The sequence below is a fragment of the Pleurodeles waltl genome, chromosome 4_2 (genome assembly GCF_031143425.1).
Source record: "Pleurodeles waltl isolate 20211129_DDA chromosome 4_2, aPleWal1.hap1.20221129, whole genome shotgun sequence".
NCBI lineage: Eukaryota > Metazoa > Chordata > Amphibia > Caudata > Salamandridae > Pleurodeles > Pleurodeles waltl.
Window position 1 is genome coordinate 737,826,634 of NC_090443.1, and position 20,477 is coordinate 737,847,110.

At 44.1% G+C, this 20,477-nt stretch overlaps 1 protein-coding gene across 3 annotated transcripts in view; it reads right to left on the minus strand.

Moving 5' to 3' along the window:
- Positions 1–20,477, minus strand: part of EVI5 (ecotropic viral integration site 5) — a 776,910-nt gene that overhangs the window by 301,635 nt on the left and 454,798 nt on the right. For all 3 annotated transcript variants that reach the window (XM_069232361.1, XM_069232360.1, XM_069232359.1), the window contains one exon: positions 18,902–19,036. In XM_069232361.1, coding sequence (XP_069088462.1) covers positions 18,902–19,036 — 135 coding nt within the window. The remainder of the gene's footprint in view (positions 1–18,901; positions 19,037–20,477) is intronic.

The following is a 20,477-nucleotide window of genomic DNA, read 5'->3' on the forward strand; positions in this document are numbered from 1 at the left end:
TTTGGATGTGGTCTTCCTTTTTGTAGTACAGATATTCCATTTAAAATAAACCCCCTTCTGTTTAAATATCAGGTTAAAATTTTCCTTTTTCTTGAAAGATATTTTTTGTAGATTCCCAGAGAGAACCTCTTTACAAATGGCCGATATAGCTGTTGTCCTTTCTTTATTTCGACATAATCTTGCAATAAGAAGTCCCTCTTCTTTTTCTATAACCTTTGAACAGACCCCTTTGAACATCACTTTGTGTTCCGGGGACAGACAGCGCTCGTAGGTGAACCGAGATTTGCGGTGAAACGCCAAGTAAGTGTTTTTTGGGAGAACGCCCCCCCCCCCCTTTTTCTTTGACGCCAACGGTGCCTTCACTCCCGTTCCCGTTTTCCTTTCCTTTTTCTTTTCCCGATTTCTTTGATGTTAATTTGGGAATCCAAAACGTTTTGCTTGAAAACGCTTCCATCGCGATCAGTGTTCGCTCGCATGGACACGCGTTGATCAGAGAGACGCGCTACAACTGGCACGTGTCTCCATCTTCCGCATTCTTTAGATTTTTCTAATGCCTCTCCCGACTTGAAAGACGCGTGGTTATAACAAGGAGAGACGCGCTACAGTATCTGCGCGTTGTTACCCTACGCATATTTGATTTCAATATGATAGTCATTACTCGTATTTACGGGTCTGTTTATTTTCTATTCCTAGAGGTAGCACGGATACATGTGGTTGCCGAAACATAGAACCTGACGGTTCTTTGCACGCGCTACCGCTATGGTTTATCTATTACTCCTAGAAGGGTTGCGCACTGGGCTGACAAATAGTTTTTTTGTATTCGAAAAAAAAATTATTGTATTCAAAGAATTTTTTTGTATTCATCAAGGCATTGATATATTTAAACAAATCACAGAATATATGATTGTCCCTACATTTGTTTGCTTACGAAACAACACCAGAACTTGGGCTTTGTTTTGTTTTAGAATAAATTCGCTAGTAACACCTGACTATGGCATTACTGTACTCCTCATCTTGATAGGGGTATTATTTACCTCCCTTTTTAAGAATTTAGTTGTTCGCTCTATACCATACCTGTCACGGTTCCTGATTATACAATAGTCTTAATGTCAGTTTAAGTTGCTCCTTTTCTTCTTTTTCTATGTTATAGGCCATAGTGGTTTGTGAAGCCTGATGTTGTCCCGATGAGGCCCTACCATTAGACTTTGGAGGGTAAGCATAGGTCGATTCGCACCAGCTATTCCATTTCCAATCCATCACTATGGTTTTCTTGTCACCTGGCACCTTTTTGGGATTCACCACAAGGGTAGGGTATAACTGGTTGAGGATAGTTTTCTACATGATACATTACTGTCAATGATCAAGAATAAATTCTTTTTGATAATGGTTCTCTTTCTATATTCCAGGTTTCTGACTTCCCAAGTAGGGAACTCAAAATAATCTTATCATAAAACATTTTTTCATAAGGATTAGGTACGTACTAGGTCCTGAAGAATCGCACAAGATCATTATTGACTATGAGTAGCGAGAAACATGTTGACCTCTTTTTTGACTGAGTGACACAGGGACTCTGTGTTGCCTCCTTTCGTACCATTTTCACCACGAGATTTATCAAACTGTATATTTCTTTGTCTAGGGATTGTAAACATCAATTTGCCATATCCCTACACAGTTTTTTTAATCATGTCAGAGGTATTAACATCTGAATAAATTATCAGTTTTTACCTGTAGACATTTTTATACATTTTTCTATACCAATCCTTTTTCATATTTTGACCGGCTTAATACCATTTCTTCAAAAGATATCCGGCAAAGAGCCCTCCTGAGGGGCCCGTCAGGCATTGCAGTGCCGGCCTGACGAGGAGCATGGCCCTATGATGAAGCATGTCAACGGTAGGTGAGTGAGGGCTCTTGCTTCAAACATATTGCTTTTCCTTGTAAACCTTTGTCTCAAGAGAACCCTTTCATTGCTTTGGAACCGTGTGTATACTATTTTGATTTATCAAGGCGGTATTGGGCCCAATGATACTTAGGGCTGTGGTAATCGACTAATGATGACTGGGAAGTGATATATACACCACATAGGGGACAGCCAAGGGCAAGGACAATTGGAAATCAGATTCCCAGCTGGGCCAGAGGAACAGACCAGAGCAAAAATCCTACAGAGGGGCAACTATAGTAATGTTTTTTAAATTATTTTGTTGACCATGTGCTAGTAAGTACACCAGTTTACAATCACTACTCAGGTGGGACATACTCTAAAAAAATTCAGACATTCGTTTTGACTGGCATTCCCTACTGCATCAGAAATATGCATGGATATGGTATTTACACAGCACAAAACTAGTTGAAAACAGGTGGAGTGCTGTACAGGATCAAAGGTAAGGCTACAGTAAACACATGATTGGAGAGGTAGCTGGGTTCTGAGAGTGGAAGTGGACTGATATTGCACTGTGATGTAGTGTTCTTTAAAGAGGGGTGTCTTCATTTTTGTATAAACTGAAATCAGGTTGGGGCAGTCATGATGGATAGTGATGTGCCAAGATCCTGGGTGGCTAGATGGGGAAGGCCTGTAGTCTTGTTTTCATTTATTTCTGTTTACTTCTTCCTCTCCAGCATGGTGCTATCCTTAATGGTGTGCCAGCAGCCAGTTGAGATGATGAGCTTGTCAGCAGTTAGGCAGGGTGCCAGTGGTGATGTTACTGTACATGATACAGCTAGTGAATTGGTATGATGAATGGTACTTCATCAAAGAGATGTTGCAGGAACTATGTGGAGGGAAGAGACCTAATTCACATTGGTGGAGGAACCTGAAAATAAAACTTTTTTAGCTAAAGGTATGAAACACTATCAAGAACATTCTAGGCTTGCATACTACACTTAACTTTGGGGGATCAGAGGAGGCAATATCTTTCAGCATACTGAGGTGGAGGGAAAGATTTGGATGCCCAGATGAAAACAGCAGCCAATCTCGGGATCAGATTACACAAAGTGCCCTAGGAATGCCACAGACGTGTGCGTCCCCAGGGGACTTAGGTATTTGCGTCTTGGGCCAGTGAAATGGTGAGAGGGTGTTAATTCATTTGCTTGGGGCGTGGCCCAGTTCAAATGAAGGAATTTTTTTGCCTCTGCGCCCTATTATGAAGGCGGGTGCAAAGGCAAAGAAGCTATCTGGAGGCATGCAGAGTGCACCACAAAATTGTGCCTCACTGTCAGTGCGCCCCTAGAGAGCAGCCCTCAGGAGGGGGTCCCATGGATCTCCCAGAAACTCCCATGCCGGCTGGTGAAGTCACTCACTGCAACAGCCTGCAAGGTGAACCACAGAGCAGGCTGTATACAGCCACTCCGTATTTTACTTGAACACACTGCATCCAGGGCAGCTCGAGTTTGTGGCCCTACCATAATAAGGTGCAATTTCCCTGTTTGTGCCTTGCGCATCTTGTCAAGTGTGCCTTGGTGCAAAACAGGGCAAGTGCACCCTCTGAAAAATACGGTGGCGGTTACATCACTGTAAAAAATTATGCAGCTTCTGAGACCTGGTGGGATGTGAATATGTGGAATATTATGTTGATGGAGCACACTATATATACTCTAAGCGAGAACTTGGGAAAATTTGGCTCAATACAGAGTGCCACCAGAAATATATACGGCTAGTAGCACCGAGGACTTATGAAGAAAAATCAATGTAACACTGCAGATGTTTAAATGAAAGAAGCTAGGCACCTGAACTAACTTTCCTTACACCCATACAAGACATACAGGAACCAGAAAGGGATGAGTACAGGCCTTGTATAAAATAGACAGGACTGTGATCAGTCTATGAGATAGCAGGGGCTATTAAAGTTTAGCAGATATTAACCTTTTTGTACATATGTACAATGTTTAGTGAAATGCTTTGCTTTATCTAACAAATTATTGCAATGAAAAAAGTGAGGTGTTTAGTAATCCTCTGAAGATGGGATTTGATATCATGAGATTTGTACTCCCAATATTGTTTTCGTCCTTCAAACGTTTGTTAGCTTACAACTTGGTTCAGTTTGGAGTTCTGGCCTGATCAACGCATGGAGCCAGTTTCATCACATAGATAGAGCATTGTTGCAGAATACCATGTCCATGGCACAGATGGCTTCCTCAACTTCGCGGGGAGACAAAGGAATGATTTTTTGTGTGCGCTTGATGCAGGTTTGGGACAAGTCATGCTTCCTATTTTGTATAGCCTTTTCAGCAGCCTTCCTGCCATATTTGGTTGAGCGCCATGTGTATATCACATTGGAGAAGCTCCCATCACAGCACTAATAACAATTATGTGTGCTGCTTCCAGCATGTTGCAAATCATGGTAAACTGTAAATTGAAGCTACAGGGTTGACTTTGAGATGTAACCAGGGAGTGGAAGAAGGGTATCTGAGGGCCAATGGGGAGTGGCAAGAGCTCACAGAGTTATATCACAATCATAACTAGGGATCTCAGTTTTGTGCGCTGAGTCACAGAATGCTCCAGGGCAACCAATTAAAACTTTTATGCATTTAGTGAATTTGGTCTAATTACCTGCTTCCTCCTTTGATGATGATCGATTGGCACATCACCTGTACAAATATTTAACACTAGCTGAAGAAGGTTAATTGGAGTAATGGATGCATGTGCATATTAAACAGGCGATAGATAGGGGTTCATCCCTCTTGTACACTAAACCAAACCTCTATAATTAGAAATTTCAGTTGTTCCCATTCCAATCGCTTAACTGCATTGCCATTGCCATGCAATAAGATACTTACATTCAGTATCACTCTTTCTGGTCGAGACTATCTAGGTGCAGACTTCTCATCTTTTGAATACTCCCCTGGAGTCAGACTGGATTTGGAAACTTTATATTAGTACCTCTGTGGTTCTCCCCAGGAAATGCAGGTTGGAGCTTATATAGGCGAAACTCCCTGACCTGACGTCAGTTGCTTTTAAGCATGTCCGCACCCCAGAAGCAGAGCCAGAAAACTGAATTGATATGACTAGCGTACAGATCGCTAGATCTGGTATCTCATTAATCGATAGAGTCGAACCACAGAACGGGGAGGATCTGTGGCCAGACCGAGTCTTTAACAGAAATAGCATTACCAGAGGTAAGTAACTTGTTCTTCTGAAAGATCCTGAGATTTCTCACCTTTTGAATAGATACCAAAGCAGTATCTATTTGGAGGAGGCTCTGTGAATGGATTCAAACCAGAAAGTCCTGCAGGACTAAGCTGGCAAACTGCCCTTCTCAGCGAACCAGACTGTCGCGACAATAGTGCTTTGTGTGGAAGGACACCCAGGTAGCAACCTTATGCAGTGGCAGCAGCTTGATCCTAGTCAAACGAGCATGCATCCTTCTTGAGGCTGTTTTTTTGGCAGAGCATGATCCAGAGAGAAATGGTACTATTCTGTGCAGCCATGCCTTTCTTTGCTTCAGAAAACCCCACAAAGAGCTGATTGTTCACCTGGTAATCTTTGATACCATCAACAGAAAAGCAGAAAGCTCTCTTTGGGTCCAAATGGTGGAGTCTCTCTTTCTCCTTAGAGGAGTGAGATGGAGCACAGAACAGTGGCAGGGTAATATTTTGGCTGACGTAGAATGGCATCACAACTTTAGACAAGGAGGATGCGTGTGTTCACAAATCCAGCTTTTCCAAGAAGAAGCATAAAGGACTTGCAATTCCTGCTGAAAAACAGAGAAATCATCCTCTGTTAGACACTGTGCTGAGGGGATGGGCTGTGGAAGTTGTAGAGGGCCCACCTGTCTGATGGTATGATCGGTCAGCCTTGGAAGAATCGTCGGATCCTGCCTCCCATCCAATGGCTGTATTCTACTAAGGGCACACTAAAGGGGTTTGGCAGGTGAGGCTGCAGCAGAAGTAGTGGACTGGGCAGTCCATTAGCCTTGACTGCAGAGGAAGTGGGCACCACCACCTCAACTGTAAAAATGCTGGGCATCTTGTGGAGGATGGATTGGCTGGCAGTAGGGGGCACCTAAGGCGAAGCCACAATAGGAGTCGTAGGGCTGATGTAGCTGGTGAGGTGGGGCAGAAAAGATGAGTGCCAGGGCCGTGGCCCTCCTTTCCTTGAACCATTCGAGAGTGGAGTCTGCCCTGTCCTCAAAGAGGCGAATCCCAACGAATGCCATGTCCTTTAGGGACAACTGGACATCACCTGAAAAAAAACAGTGGACCTCAGTGAAGCAAGTCAGCGAATGGCTTCACTAGTGCCAATGGCCACCCAATGGAATCTGTGATGTCCAAGCCACAATGAAATGTGAACCAGGCCATGTCACAACCATCCTGAATGGACTGGGTGAGAACAGGTTGAAGTTTTTCAGGGACACCTGGGAGGGCTTGAGCCACTGAATCCCAAAAGACATGAAAATAGCACCACAGCAGGCATTCACTGATCGAAGCACCAAGCTGGAAAACAAGAAGATTATTTTCCAGAATGTTTGTACACATTCTGAATCCTGATCAGAGTGAGTATTAGAGAATTTGTTGGGGTTTGTATTACTTGTAGACACCTGCACCGCAAAGCTTTCAGGAGAGCAGTGCTGAGATAAAAACACACGGAGCAAGAAGCACTGTCCTCAGTGACAGGACAAGCGGGTGAGAGGAGTCCTGAGACAGCGGAGGCATGAAGGCAATAGCCTCCTGCAGGTCTTGATGTCAATGCTTCTTGTGATATGGTTGGCCAATCTTATCACCCACATCGTAATCCTTTTCAGAATCCCTCCAGAACAGGGAATGCATGGTGTGTGCAGAGGAACTACTGAAAAGTTTCTGCATCCATTCTAATGCCTGAGGAATACTTAAAAAGTGAGGAACCTGTGGCCAGAAGTCTCAATCTGAATAGATCTAATTCAAGACTATCTCCGAATCCTCTTAGTAGTTTTTGCTTTTTTCTTAACTAAATAGCACAGTCATCAGGCCTGAAAGTCATTCCACAGTTTTTCTGCCTTTTCAGCATCCAGGTTTATTTAATCCATTAAACAATGTCATCTTTCAAATAGTAGTCAGTGAACCGGATAGAACCCTTTCCTCAGAGAAAAAAAACAGTTATGTGGTTTGAGGAGAAAATAAAAGTATGGCCTTTATGTACATCTGAAGCCAAGTTTGCAATCAGCACATAACAATGCAGACGTTATTAGTTTTCAGTTTTGTATAGCACAAACCAGGGCAACCCAGTATCATATCACTTTACAGAGGCTTTATCCATGTGGCAAAGAGAAAGAAAGTGGGTATCATGATAGACTGCTCCACATGGAAGGGTGACAGCATCCTTGCCAGAAAGAATGCCCTGGTTTAAAGCACCAATGTGTCCAGAAAGTAGGTCATATAGGGTGGTGGTACTGAGAGTACACAGCATGGTAAGTGGACATACATGAAATGAGAAAGACTGTCTTAAGTGCAAAAAGTCTAAATGAACAAGTGTGCACATACTTGAAAAGGGTGTACATAAATACATTTCGAACCAATTTATGGTCCTGCTGCAGCAAGCTTAAGAAGAGGTGCAGAAAGAAATAAGTATATACAACTTTTTTCTAAAAAACACATCATATGTGACTTAAAAAGGGGGTGCTGATCTGGCAAACACCAAAGAGCTGAAAGGGACAACAAATAACGTTTAACAGGCCCACCAGCAAGGCCTTGCTGACCCAAAGACAGAACAAACAGAAGCATTGTATAAATTCTGAACTGCAACAAATCAACTAAAAGGATCTTACACCAGGCTATAAACTTTGCCCAATACCAAGAATACATTGAATTTGTAGACAGAAGAGATACTGCCAAGGTGACATCCACCACCACTAAGGGCAAGTCTAAACCACTAAACTGTTTCCACTAAATTCACTCATGCGGGTGTAGTTTGTGGAGATTCAGATGAAGAATCCTGCTCTCTTGCTGGAACAGGAAGCCCACCAACAGAGGTAAATCGAGCATAGGGCAAACACTCCGGTTTAGCAGCTGAGAGTACCACACTCTCTGAGCCAAGTCTGGCCTATCAGGATGATCTCTCCAAACCTTCTTCAGAACTCAGGGAAGTAGTGGCAGAGGTCAGAACAGGTAGAGGGGAACAAAACCCCATGAAGGCAGAAAATGTCTCCCATGAAGCCTTGAGACAGAAACTCTACAGCACAAAAATCTTGAAAGTCTGCATTTTCAGCCACAATGAAAATATCTAAGGAATGCCCTACTGGACGACTATGCCTTAAGCTACATCTGGGCGCTGACTTAATCCATAACCAGTTACAAGGCTTCTGCTGAGCTTGTCCAATCTGATGGTCATACGTCGGACAGCAAAATCCTTTGAAGGTTAAGTCAGCATCACATCCTTAGCGCTTCCAGGAACATCTCCAGCGACCCCAACCATCAGAACCTGCATGGGGCTGCCCTTGATGGAAGATAAAAGCCTTTATGAGCCTGCCAAGGACACTTCAAAAGGTTGATATGGTGCCTCTAATTAAACAGAGATGGGAGGCCTCTGAACTTAACCTCTTCAAGGTGGTCCACCAGCCCAGAGCAGATGCATCCCTAACCACCCTAAGCTCAGGGTGCAGTACAGAGAAAAGCCTGCTGCATGTCAGGATGGTGTCCTTCATCCACCATTCAAAGTCCAAAGTGAGCTTAAAAGGAATAACAGGTAACACCCTATCTGGAAGAGACTATCTGGCGACAGATTCCTTACCTTTGAATTTTCCCCTATGCGTCAGACTGGACCCAGAAATCTGAACAGTATACCTGCATGCCAGTAGGTGGCGTAATTTGGCACAGCATGGCATCTTCAGCCGCACTGGAAGTGAGGTGCGCAGTGCCTACATAGGCACCACCATAGCAAGCTGAAATGAGTTACTTTTTTGCAACTTTCCAAGCCAGGAGGACAAAGCCACGAAGAACTCCGACCATTGGTACAGAAATCTAGGGCCCTGAAAGGGGAACAGCCTTGACCCTAAAATCTGCTCATAGAGCGGGGAGGGTGTGTGGGTCTGTAAAGAATCAGAGTCTCTACCAGATCAGACGTAAGTAACTTGTTTATACGATAGAGACTTCCAACCACAGAATTCTTTATCTTTGAATAGATATCCACGTAATAACTCCCAGAGGTAGATCTGTGAACCAATTTCATCTGAGGGAGTCCTGCAGAATCAAACGGGGAAAGTGCCCAATGCGACGGGCCTGACAGTCCAGGCAATAAAGCTTAGCAAAGATGTTCAGAGATGCCCAAGTTGCTGCCTGGCAAATGTCCAGGACTGGAACTCTGCATGCTAATGCAGTGGTCACAGCTTTAGCTCTGGTTGAATGAGCTCGGAAACCCTCAGGGGTTTGCTTTGTGGCCAACGCGCAGCAGATCTTAAAGCAGAGCACGATACAACGTGAGATGATCCATTTCTGCATGGCCTTTCCCTTTCTGCTCCGACATATTCCACGAAGAGTTGCTCGGCCACCGAGAACTCTTTTGTGTGGTCAAGGTAGAACAACGCTCTTTTTTGGGTCCAGATGGTGGAGTTGCTCCTCTTCTTTGGAGGGATGTGGTGAAGCAAAAAAAAGTAGGCAAGGTGATGGATTGGCCTACATGAACTAGAATGATGATTCTGTAGAAAAGAGGCCCTAGTACGAGGACCAGCTTGTCTGGATTGATGTTCAGATATGAAGGAATTGATAAGGCCTGCAGCTCACTGACCCTTTGGGCTGATGTTACTGCCATAAGGAAGACTGTCTTAATGGTATGAAGCCTGAGGTGAAAATTTTGTAGGAGGCTGAAAAGGTGTACATATGAGAAAAGTGAGCACAAGATTAAGGTCCCATTGAGGCATGATGCAGAGTGAAGATGGAAACGTGTTGTAACCCTTTCAAGAATCTGTCATTTGAAGGAGGAAGGCTGACCAGTGACCCGCAGAAAGGCTGAAATAGCAGAAAGATAACTCTTAAGAGTGCACAGAACAGAGCCTTGCTGGGCAAGAGAAAGAATAAACACAAGGACATGAGAGAAGGTGGCAGAGATAGGGTCATTCTGTTTGTCTGCACACCATGCCACAAACCTGCTCCCTCGCCAGGCATATACTGTCTTGATAGAGAGTCACCTGGCTGCCAAGATAAAATTGCAGACTTCAGGTGGAAGGTTGAAAGCTGATAACTGTCGTCGCTCAATTTCCATGCATGATGACTGAGCATTGGCATGTTTGGGTGGATAACCCTGCCCTGCTGCTGTGACATAAGATCCTCCTTAAAAGGCAGTCTGATTGAAGGAGTGATGGCCATGCTGAACAGCTCAGGATATCAAACTCTGAGCTCAGTCCGAAGAAACAAGAATGTCTTAGGTCCTTCCTGATTTGGCAGGAGTGGCAGGGGCAGAAAGGCATATAGGAGGCCTGAGCTCCACATAATACAAAATACATCTGAGCGAAAACCACCTTGGAAACCACAGCATTCAGAACTGCTGACTTTGTGTTTTCTTGGTGGTGGTGGTGAACAGATCTAAGCAAGGCTATCCCCATTGCTGAAAGAGACCTCCGGATGGAAATGCCATTTGTGATCTGCTGGGCACCTTCAGTTGAGTTTGTCTGCTCTGGCATTCAGAGAGCCCACTAGGTGTTGAACAACCAGGGATATACTCTGATGTTCCAGCCATGTCCAGAGGTGCAGGGGTGCTTGACAGAGTCTACGATCCCACCCTGCCCTATTTATTGCAGTACCGTCTATGAGTGACGCATCTGTCATCACCGTCAGATCTGGTTGGGGAAGGGAGAGGGGTCTGCCACTGACCCATTTGCGGTTTGTTAACCAACACTGCAGATCTTTTGCAGTTCCATTCAAGATCTGGACAATGCCGGAGAGATTGTCCTGAAGCTGTGCCCACTGGAACTTCAGGTCCCACTACAGAGCACACATAAGCCAGCAGGCATATGTCACAAGCAGAATGCAAAAGACTATGAAGCCCAGCAGCCTCAGAATAAGTTTCACCAAGACCCAGGATAGAGACTGAAACATTGGTATCATAGCCTGAATATCCTGGACTCGCTGTTCAGAAGGATAAGCCCGAAACTGCCCTGTATCCATAACAGCTCAGATGAAAGGAAGCGTCTGAGAGGGAGTCTGGTGTGACTCCGCCACATTTATAGTGAACCCCAGCGAGTACAGGAGATCCACTGTAGTCTGGAGGTGGGATTCGACAGCTTGGGGTGAGCCCACCTTCAAAAGCCAGCTGTCGAGATAGGGAAAGACTTGCACCCTTGAACTCCGAAGATGAGCTCCAACCACTGCCATCAACTTGGTGAACACCTGAGGGGCGCTAGTAAGGCCAAAGGGAAGGACGCTGAACTGAAAGTGCTTGTGGCAGACCATGAACCACAGGTAATGCCTGTAGACAGGAACGACGGGAATATGGAAATAAGCATCCTGCACCACACAACCATCCAGTCTCCTGGGTCCAGGGCCAAAAGGACGAGTTGAGTGAGCGTTATGAAATTCCCCTTCTTGAGGAAGAAGTTGAGAGGGCGCAGGATTGAGATAGGATGAAGGCCTCCATCCTTTTTGTGCACCAGAAAGTAGAGGGAGTAACAACCACAACCTACTTCTGGCATGGGCACCCCGCTCTATGGCTCCCTTGGCCAAAAAAGCCAACACTTCCTGGAGGGGAAAGGAGAGGTGGTCCTCGTCAGTCTGCAGCAAATGAGTGTCACTGGTGGAGGGAAAGTCACAAAGGTGAGGGAGTAACTTCTTCAGACAATTTAAAGAACCCACTGGCCCGTTATAGATCGTCAGAGGGCAAGTGATGCCCTATACTACCTCCCAATGGGTGCCTGTGATAGATTAAGGGCAAACTAAAGAGGTTTGGAGATTGCTGCTACTGGAGGAGTGGTGGACTGGCCCAGCCCTGGCTGCCTGACCCACGGGGTCTGTGGGCCCTACATCCTCAGCCACACAGAGGCTGAGAAGCTTGCATGGTGTGGTGGCTGGGTGGGTAAAGATGTGGCTGGAAGCCCCTTCTATGGCCACAAAAGGGAGTGAAAGGCAGACTAGATTTAGAGGGGGACAATGGATAGGGTCAAGGATTTGCCTGTAGCCCCTCCTAACCTTAAAGTACTCCAGCACCAAGTCTGCCTCGTCTCCAAAGTGACAGGTGCTTTCAAAGGGCACGTCCGGAAGCGATGCTTGGACATCCTCTGAAAAGCCAGTCATCCTCAACCAGGCATGGCATTGGAAGACCACAGACGATGAAACAGCTATGCCTAGCAAGTCATTGGTGTCCAGTCCACTTCGAATTGTGTACTTGGCTGCATCTCTCTTGTCAGTAACAGCTTGGGAGAGTACTCTGGGATCATTGGCAGCACCTGTGCAACTGTATCCCACTGTGCACAGGAATATCGGCCCAAAAGGATTATCTGTCTGGTGGACTGGTACGGAATGTGCCAGGATTTACAAAGGAAGTTGAGGCTTGGACCACCACCGGGTAGGGGTTTGAGTGAGAAACGTCGGGTCCCCGGAGGCGGGGTGGGGGCGAAAGGCAATAGCCCTGTTCACAGAAGCCCCTGTGAAGGGTTTGGACCAAAACCCTAGCTGCACAGCCATCAGTCCTTCACTGAATTAGAAGAGCGGTTCTGAGGGGGGACGCTTCCAGGTGAAGCACCTCTGTCAAGAATTAGTCTTGACTGATACTGAAGGCAGCTGACCATTGCAAATGAGGTTCCCGCCTCCGTAGCCACAGAAGAGGGAGAGACAATGCTGTTATCTCCAGAAGTATCCCGTCCGCTGGCACCTGCCTAGTCCCCACACCAACCCTTAATGGGATCTAGGGGACGGTATTCTTCAGGATCCAGCGATCCCTCCCAATTTTCCCTGAGTCCCATCCCATAGGACAAGGGCTCGGATCTGACCTGGAATGCATGACTCCAGTCGGCACTGGAGGCAGTGTCGTCCAACTCCTCTCCGGCTCTGTGTCAGGGATGAGAATGGGGATGGTGGCGCCAGCAGTCTCAACATTGGGACCGGCGCCAGGGAAGGTCATGTTGGCACTACCGGCACAGGTCCGGATGCATGGTAGGATCAAAGGGGCCTGACTACGCCATGGCTGGAGCCACCGGTGGGGAACCAATAGAGGCCCCTCCCTATCACACAGGGCCCAAAGGCACCAGAACAACAAACAGCTGTCAGAGCACTCACAAAAGTAATATACAATTAGCCTCCACATTGCACGGCGTTCCCTGTGACCGAGATCTATCTACGAAGATAGATCTCGGTCACAGGGAACGCCGTGCAATGATCTGACCACGGCTACGATGTTCCCATAAAGATACTAGCATATTTGATTAAGTTTACATATCAGGATTCCTGCAGTACTATACTGGGATGTGATAATTAACTGCGTTCATCACACGAGATTTCTTAGACCACGATAAGAGTACCGTTGAACACAGTCAGTACCTGATTTTAAGCCCTGATGAAGTCCGTGAGAGGGATCTCTCATTGGACGAAACACGTGTTGGCTGTGGAGGCTAATTATATATGATATCAAGGACATTTTCCTATCATGATTGAACTACTTCAAGAAATAAATATATCCTGAACCAGAGCCTGGCGTGACTGCCTTTCACACAGAGGATTTATTACATCACCATACTCTTACATTTTACTTTTGTGAGTGCTCTGACAGCTGTTTGTTGTTACTGTCAGTTTCCTTTGAAACATTGGAGGAGTCAGGAAGATCCTCCTGTCATGAGCACCATGACAAAAAAAAAAAAAAAAAAAAAAAAATATTCTGTGAACTCGACTATATGGACTTACTGTGAGCGCCCGTTACCTATGTCCTTCTTCCTAGCGGCTTTCTCCCAAAGGCACCAGAGGTTAGGGGCCACCCAAATATGAGATGTATGGCCTCATAAATCTCACAAGTTGGGCAAAGGTTGCTCCAGGTACCAGAAACTCGGGGAGGTGCTGAGCCGGCCCAGGCACTGGCTCAACATTAAAACCAGGCGCTGGCTCAACTGCAGAGCCAGGCCTCGAATAGAAGTACTCCCTCATCTCATCGGCTGATGCATGAGATGACGTCGAAGACCGCTTCGACTTCTTACTCTTCTTCTTGTGTTCAGATGCATGGTGCAGCAATCAACGCAGGTCTTCATGTTGAGGTCGCACTCTAGGCACCAGAGGCAAACAAGGTGCTAGTCCATCACTGACATCTGTCAGTGGCTGGAGGCTTGAAGCCGGCCTTCCTAGATGACATTTCTGTTACACCAGGAGAAAATAGCTCAAAAAAGACTTTGGAGAAAGTAAAAACAGAAAAAAGGTTGGTCAAAAAGTGACTAGGTGTAGCGCTCCTCGAATCTGTGGGGTATAAAGAAAAGAACCGATGTCAGCAAGCTGGGTTGGTGCCTATATAAGCACTGCACAAATCACTCCTGATGTTGCCACGTGGAGCCGAGCGACACCACCTACTGGTGTGCAGAGGTACTGCTCAAGAAACATTTCAGGATCCAATCTGACAAAGGGGGAAAATTCAAAGATAAGGAATCTGCAGCTAGAAGTCTATCAGATAGTGTTTCTTCCCCCATCACAAACGTAGATAACACTTGTGGGACTGCAGATTGGAAACACAAGTGCCTGTCAAGTTTAAGGACACATCCAGTCTCTGAGGTCTAGAGAAGAGAGGTACAGTGTATAATGTCTTCAATTTATTAAGTGTTTTGGAAACAAAGATTCAAAACTGGCCTGCACACACCATCTTTCTGGGTTACTGCCGTTCTCCTTCTCAGGCAACCTCTCTATTGCCCCTTAGGCCAGTAATGACTGAACCTCCCTGGCAAGAATGGAGGAAAGCGCTCCAGAAGTCTGGTTGAAAACAGGACGAACTAAGGTGAGAGGTCTGCCAAAAAGGAAAAGGTGTACCTTTAGTACACCCACATTTAGAGTCCACATGTCTGAGTTAATCATGCACCAGCTGGCAAGAAAAAGTATATTCTGCCAACTTCCTGGCTGCAAGTGACCTAAAGGGGAATCAGAGTGGTCTGCCAGCAACAGCAGCAGGATAGGATGAAGACCAGGACTGACAATGCTGTTGTTGGCCCATGTTCCGCCAGCACCACATCCCAAGGAGCCTCAAAATGTCTGAGCAGGCTACTGCACAAGCTATGATGGCTGCCTCTTACGAAAAGGGAGGTTCCGGGGAGTAATCCTTGAACTTCCAATTTTGTTGGTGGAACTAGAAGGTCAAAGCTACAAGAAGAGAGGCAGAAAATAACTATGTTTGAATCTGCTCGTTTCCAAACAGCCATGAGCCATCACAGGCATGTCCATGAGAGATGCCTGTACATGGGAAACCCATGGTATGTATTGCAGTGTGACAATGAATAACCTCATCAGTGTCCATAGCACAGCTTACAGTCGGTGATGTCCAATCCAGACCACAACATGTACTTTACTTTCTGTCGATCTTCGATCATCAAGGCAAAAGTATTTCAAAACTACTCTGCGAAGGCTGACAAGATTTTGCTCATCATGTCCAAGTGGGACAGAGAATATCTGTCTAGCAGACAAACAGCATTCAAAAAGCCTGAAGTCAAGGTGAAAGAGTTTAGATTCTCCATCCAGGGGAGCCGCAGAAAAAGCATTGGGATTCATTTTGTTGTGCAACACCTGTAATAAAAGATTTTCTGATGAAGGCTGTTGAGTCAAAAAAGTAGGGTCATCCCAGAGAAGTCTGTTGCACCTAGCTACATGACGACTTACCTGTGCTGCCGAGCAGGACTTTGCCAACATCACACCCAAAGTGTCTATCAAGACTTCACCAAAGGGCAGTAAAGTTTCTAAAAAATAAAAGGGACAGACTGCAAAATTCTAGTTGGAAAATTAGGTCTGATTTCCACAGTTGGTAACTGTAGTTCCAAAGCCCCCAAAGTTATAAGAATGAGCACAGAAAAAAAGGCACTTTCTGAGGCGAGAGCCCAAATAGGAAGTCCAATTCCATTTTCAGCGAGATATTAAAACCACTTGCACTCTGGAGGGCCAGAAAAAGTCCATCTTCAGTATAGTGAGGGTGCAAGTAGTGAACACCTTCCTCATCATCCCCACCATACGAGTCACCATTAATTTTTTGTACATCTGAGTCTCAGTCAAACTAAGCCTCCAGATGCTGAAGGCACCAGTGCACACAGATTAACTGCTAGAGAAACTTTCCCTACCAGAGGCTGTGTTAGTAATCCCATAGAGAGACATCAACTGAAATCTATTCAAGCTGGAGTCCAGATCAAAAGTGACACCAAGGTTGAATCTGGGTCCAGTAAGTCTGAAGCTAGTCCAATCGGGACTGAATGAACTTCCAACAAATAAGTGGAGGCATGGTCTGATGTTGGCAGCTGAGGCTTAATGTTGTCAGTTGGCACCAGAGACGACTTGGCTGGCAGAAGTCTGACTGGGGACCCCAGTTGATCATCTGGATGATCTACAGCATTGCTTTCATTAAGGAATCTAGCTGTTGCAGAGCCATCTCAAACTGCAGAGTGGGGTCAGAATGAGATGCCTGATGAGTAGTTGAGGTCTTAAAATGCCAACTTTGTAAAAGCTCCCTGGATTGTGAACAATGTGCGATGTACTCCCACTTGGACTTCTTACCTTCACGTTGAAATTTGTCTTTGGAATTAGCATGGGAAGGGACCTGGATTTGTCTGGAGCAGTGCCCATGATTTGAAACATGACCAGCCTGCTTCTTATGCTTTAAAACGTAAAGCTTCACCTTCAGGTCCCTGGTGGCTTTCGAATGCATCAGTGATCATTTGTCTCTGACTCATGCTTGGATCCAAGACATCAAAGACAGACGTCATGTGGGACTATGAGTGACACGTTCTTCCTGCAGGCAAGGCACATCTTGAAGCCTACAATTGTTATTGAAGCCATTCCTAGCAAACTGTCAGCAAAATCAATTCGGAAGTCAATACCTGACACTGAAAAACATTCAGGAGCGGAGCTCTAGATCCACATCAAAGGGCAGCTAAAAAAACAACCTACGTTAGACCTAAGGTGCAACACCTATAAACAGCTCTGTGCCGTCACCTTCGGAGGAAAGGTGAGGTTGTTAAAGGGTTTGAGGGTACCACCTTATGACATGCAAGAGCAATTGCAGAAAAAGTATCTGGATACAGCCTGGCACTAGAAGGAATTCTAAAGGTGAGGCATATGCAGTTAAAAGTATCCATCAGAAATGGGCTAATGCTTTCTTGCATTTTATGTTGAAGGTTGATTAGGCTAAATCTTTTCCCATTTTAATGGCGGAAAACTTTGGCCCGATATTTTATATGAAAACATACAGGGCTCTTGGATTAAACCAATAAATTACTGTTGATATGAAAGGGGAAACATTAATAAAATCTTGCACTAGTGAAAGGAATTCTCCCTTGAAAAAAGACTGTATCAAAGGGCTATGGTTTAATTTGAAAACGCGAGGTACTGAAAATACCTTGAGAAAGGGACTACATGGTTCACATTTATGTATAAAGTTAGTTGAGTTTTAGAATTAAAAATCAAGTTCACCAGCCATGAGTTGAAATATCACAAGAAAGGAAACCCAGAATAACCTGCACGGCTCTTAACTCAATAGAATCTGATAAAGATTAGAGCTCTGAATACAGGTGCTTATATAAAACCAAAAAGGCAAAGTGATTATTTAAAAAATAAAATTAAAACTGTTTAAAAAACATGTTGAGAACAGTTCTATAATGACTAATAATGGACAAAAACATAAGTGAAATAGCTCAATTTCTTAACAATCTACTTTCCAGGTAAGTCAAGTATCACTCAAGAATCTTTTCATGAAAGAACATTGGGTATGTACTGAAATCATTTCATTAACAAAACAGAATTTTAAAGGGAACATCTGCAGCTTCAGTCAATGCAAGATGTATTTTAACATAACTGAGTGGGACCATCTGCAATATGCACAGATTCCCCACAGGTCACTGCATCAAGAAGATAAGGAAGCAGCAACTAGGGGAAAGTGGTGATTGAAAGGGTGCTAACAAATTGAAAGGATCTGGGGGACTATCTCTAGCATGCATACAACACTATACACTGCCAGAGAAGGTAATATGGTCCCGTGGGCGGGAATAGGAAACAGCTTTAGATTTAAAAAAAAAAAAAAAAAAAGAAAACAACAACAGCAAGGGAGACTATTGAGGAATGATTTACATAAAAGCCCAATAAGTGTTAAGAATTAAGTTGTGCATTATAAATTGATATATGGGTGGAATTGTACCCCAGTGAGCCTTATTAAGATATAACCCGGGTTTGAGCCCTCACTGCTGCAGGGGTGTGATGCCCAGGGTACGACTTTACATATATGCTGAGAATGTCCTAAGATTGTGCCTTTCTGGACAAAGGTCTTGGAGATGGAGCAGAGGAGACTGGTCTTCCCACTGCTTCGAGAACCAGTGGACATGATACAGAGTCTCAGCCCTGTAGGTGTAACTCTCTGGGACAACAAGTTTCGCAAGTGATCGTACAACGTCTGGGAGGGGCTACATGACCATTCTTTTGTACTGGAGATAAAAATACCCCCTCTTTTCTTTTGTAGGTGATATTGATTGTGCCGCAACATTTGTTTTCTAGGAGGATGCAATAAAAGTTGAAATTGGGCTTGGATACGGGGATGTGAGTTGTTTAGATTGAAGCAGTACAAGAGGTGGGTTTGTAATTAAGTATGTAAGCCAGACCGTGTGTACAGAATACTACGTTATGTGGGAACTGAGATCAGACCGGAGATGATAAAATTATACAATGAATGATATTGTTTCAGCTATTTGTTAATAATGTACAAAGTACAGGAAAAGGCAATGATTTTTTTTTTCAAAATACACAATATTTTTTTTAGCTCACTGAATTTTGATAGCATTTTATGCAGGTGTACCTTTTCCATGTCCAAAATTTTATCCTGAATTTCTTTCATTGCACATTGAGACTCAGCCTCTTTCAGTCGTGAGTGCACCAATTCGGTTTCTAGCTGCAGTACGAAATCTTCTGAATACCGAGGACTACACTTGTGCTAAAAAAGATAATATATGTGTTATTTATATCCAAACAGTTACAGTCTTCTCTCTTGTTTTTTAATACTGCATGGGAATAAAGGATTTCTTGTAAAAACTTTCTTGGCTCAGCTAGAAATCATTATCTCCACGTTAAAAAAGAGCATTGCTGCAATACTCAGAACAAATAATTAAAATTATGACTTAAGAACAAGAAGGAAATGTATTCTAAATACAATTTAATTAAGAAATATTACCAAATAAAGTAACTTCAACTATAAGTAAACTTACAACAAGCTTATATTTCAATTGCTTTATGGTCAATTGATAATATTAAATGAAAAAGGCAAAAAGGAAAAGTCAGGAGAGAGAAAAAGAAGGAAGGTGAAGGGGCGGGGTAACTATAAAATGTGTTATTAATTGCAGTGCTACTACAGAACACTTATTGTCAATATTGTGCCATAAATGTAAGATTAAAGTAAATAAACATGATTGCAAATCATGTTATTGATGCTCAGGGACATCATCTTTTAACCCTTTCGCTGCTAGGCCTTTCCCCCATGCCAACTAGTGCTGAGCCATTTTTTGGATATTTGGGGAAGTTTGCTCTTAGGCCCCCATAATTTTTGTCCACATAAGGTATCCATGCCGAATGTGTACTTTTTTTTTCCAACATCTCAGGGATTCTGAAGGGGTTTGTGGCTTCCCCTGGAGGGGTCCGAGAAATTAGCCAAAAGAAGATAAATTTGTTTTTTGGGGGGAAAAATGGGAAAAAAGTCCTGCAGAAGAAAGTATCTGTTTGTTGCCTGCAAACCGCATCAACAAAGGATTTACACTGCTAAAATCACCACTCTCCAGCTTTCAGGAATTGGCAGACTAGAATCAGAAAACCAAATATTTCCACACAGTTTTGGCATTTTACTTGGACATAGCCCATTTTTCCAATTTTATGTGCTTTTAACATTCTTCCGGTTGGTGGTAGAAATGGGTGTGAAACCAATGGTGGATCCCAGAAAGCTATACATTTCTGAAAGGTAGACAAAATTCTGAATTCTAAAGGGGTCATTTGTGTAGATCCTTCAAGGTTTTCCCAAAGAAACCAAGAGTTGAAATAAAAAAACATATTGAAACCGAGTTGAAAAGAACAGCCATTTGTGTTTACGTTTTCATCTGTAACTTCTTCTACCTATAGCAGATTTTTAAAAGAACTATACTATACCTTTAGATCCGCTGGACTCTTCTGGTTGCAAGAATATAGGGATTGTAGGTTCACCACAAACCCCAGGTACCCAAAGCCAATAACTGAACTGCACCTTGCGATGGTTTTACATTGTGTACTGGGTATACAGCAATTCATTTGGTAAAATATAAAGAGTAAAAAATAGGTATTAAGGAAACCTATGTATTTCTGAAATAGGAACAAGATATGGAGTTTAGAAGCAGTGGTTGCTTCACATTTCT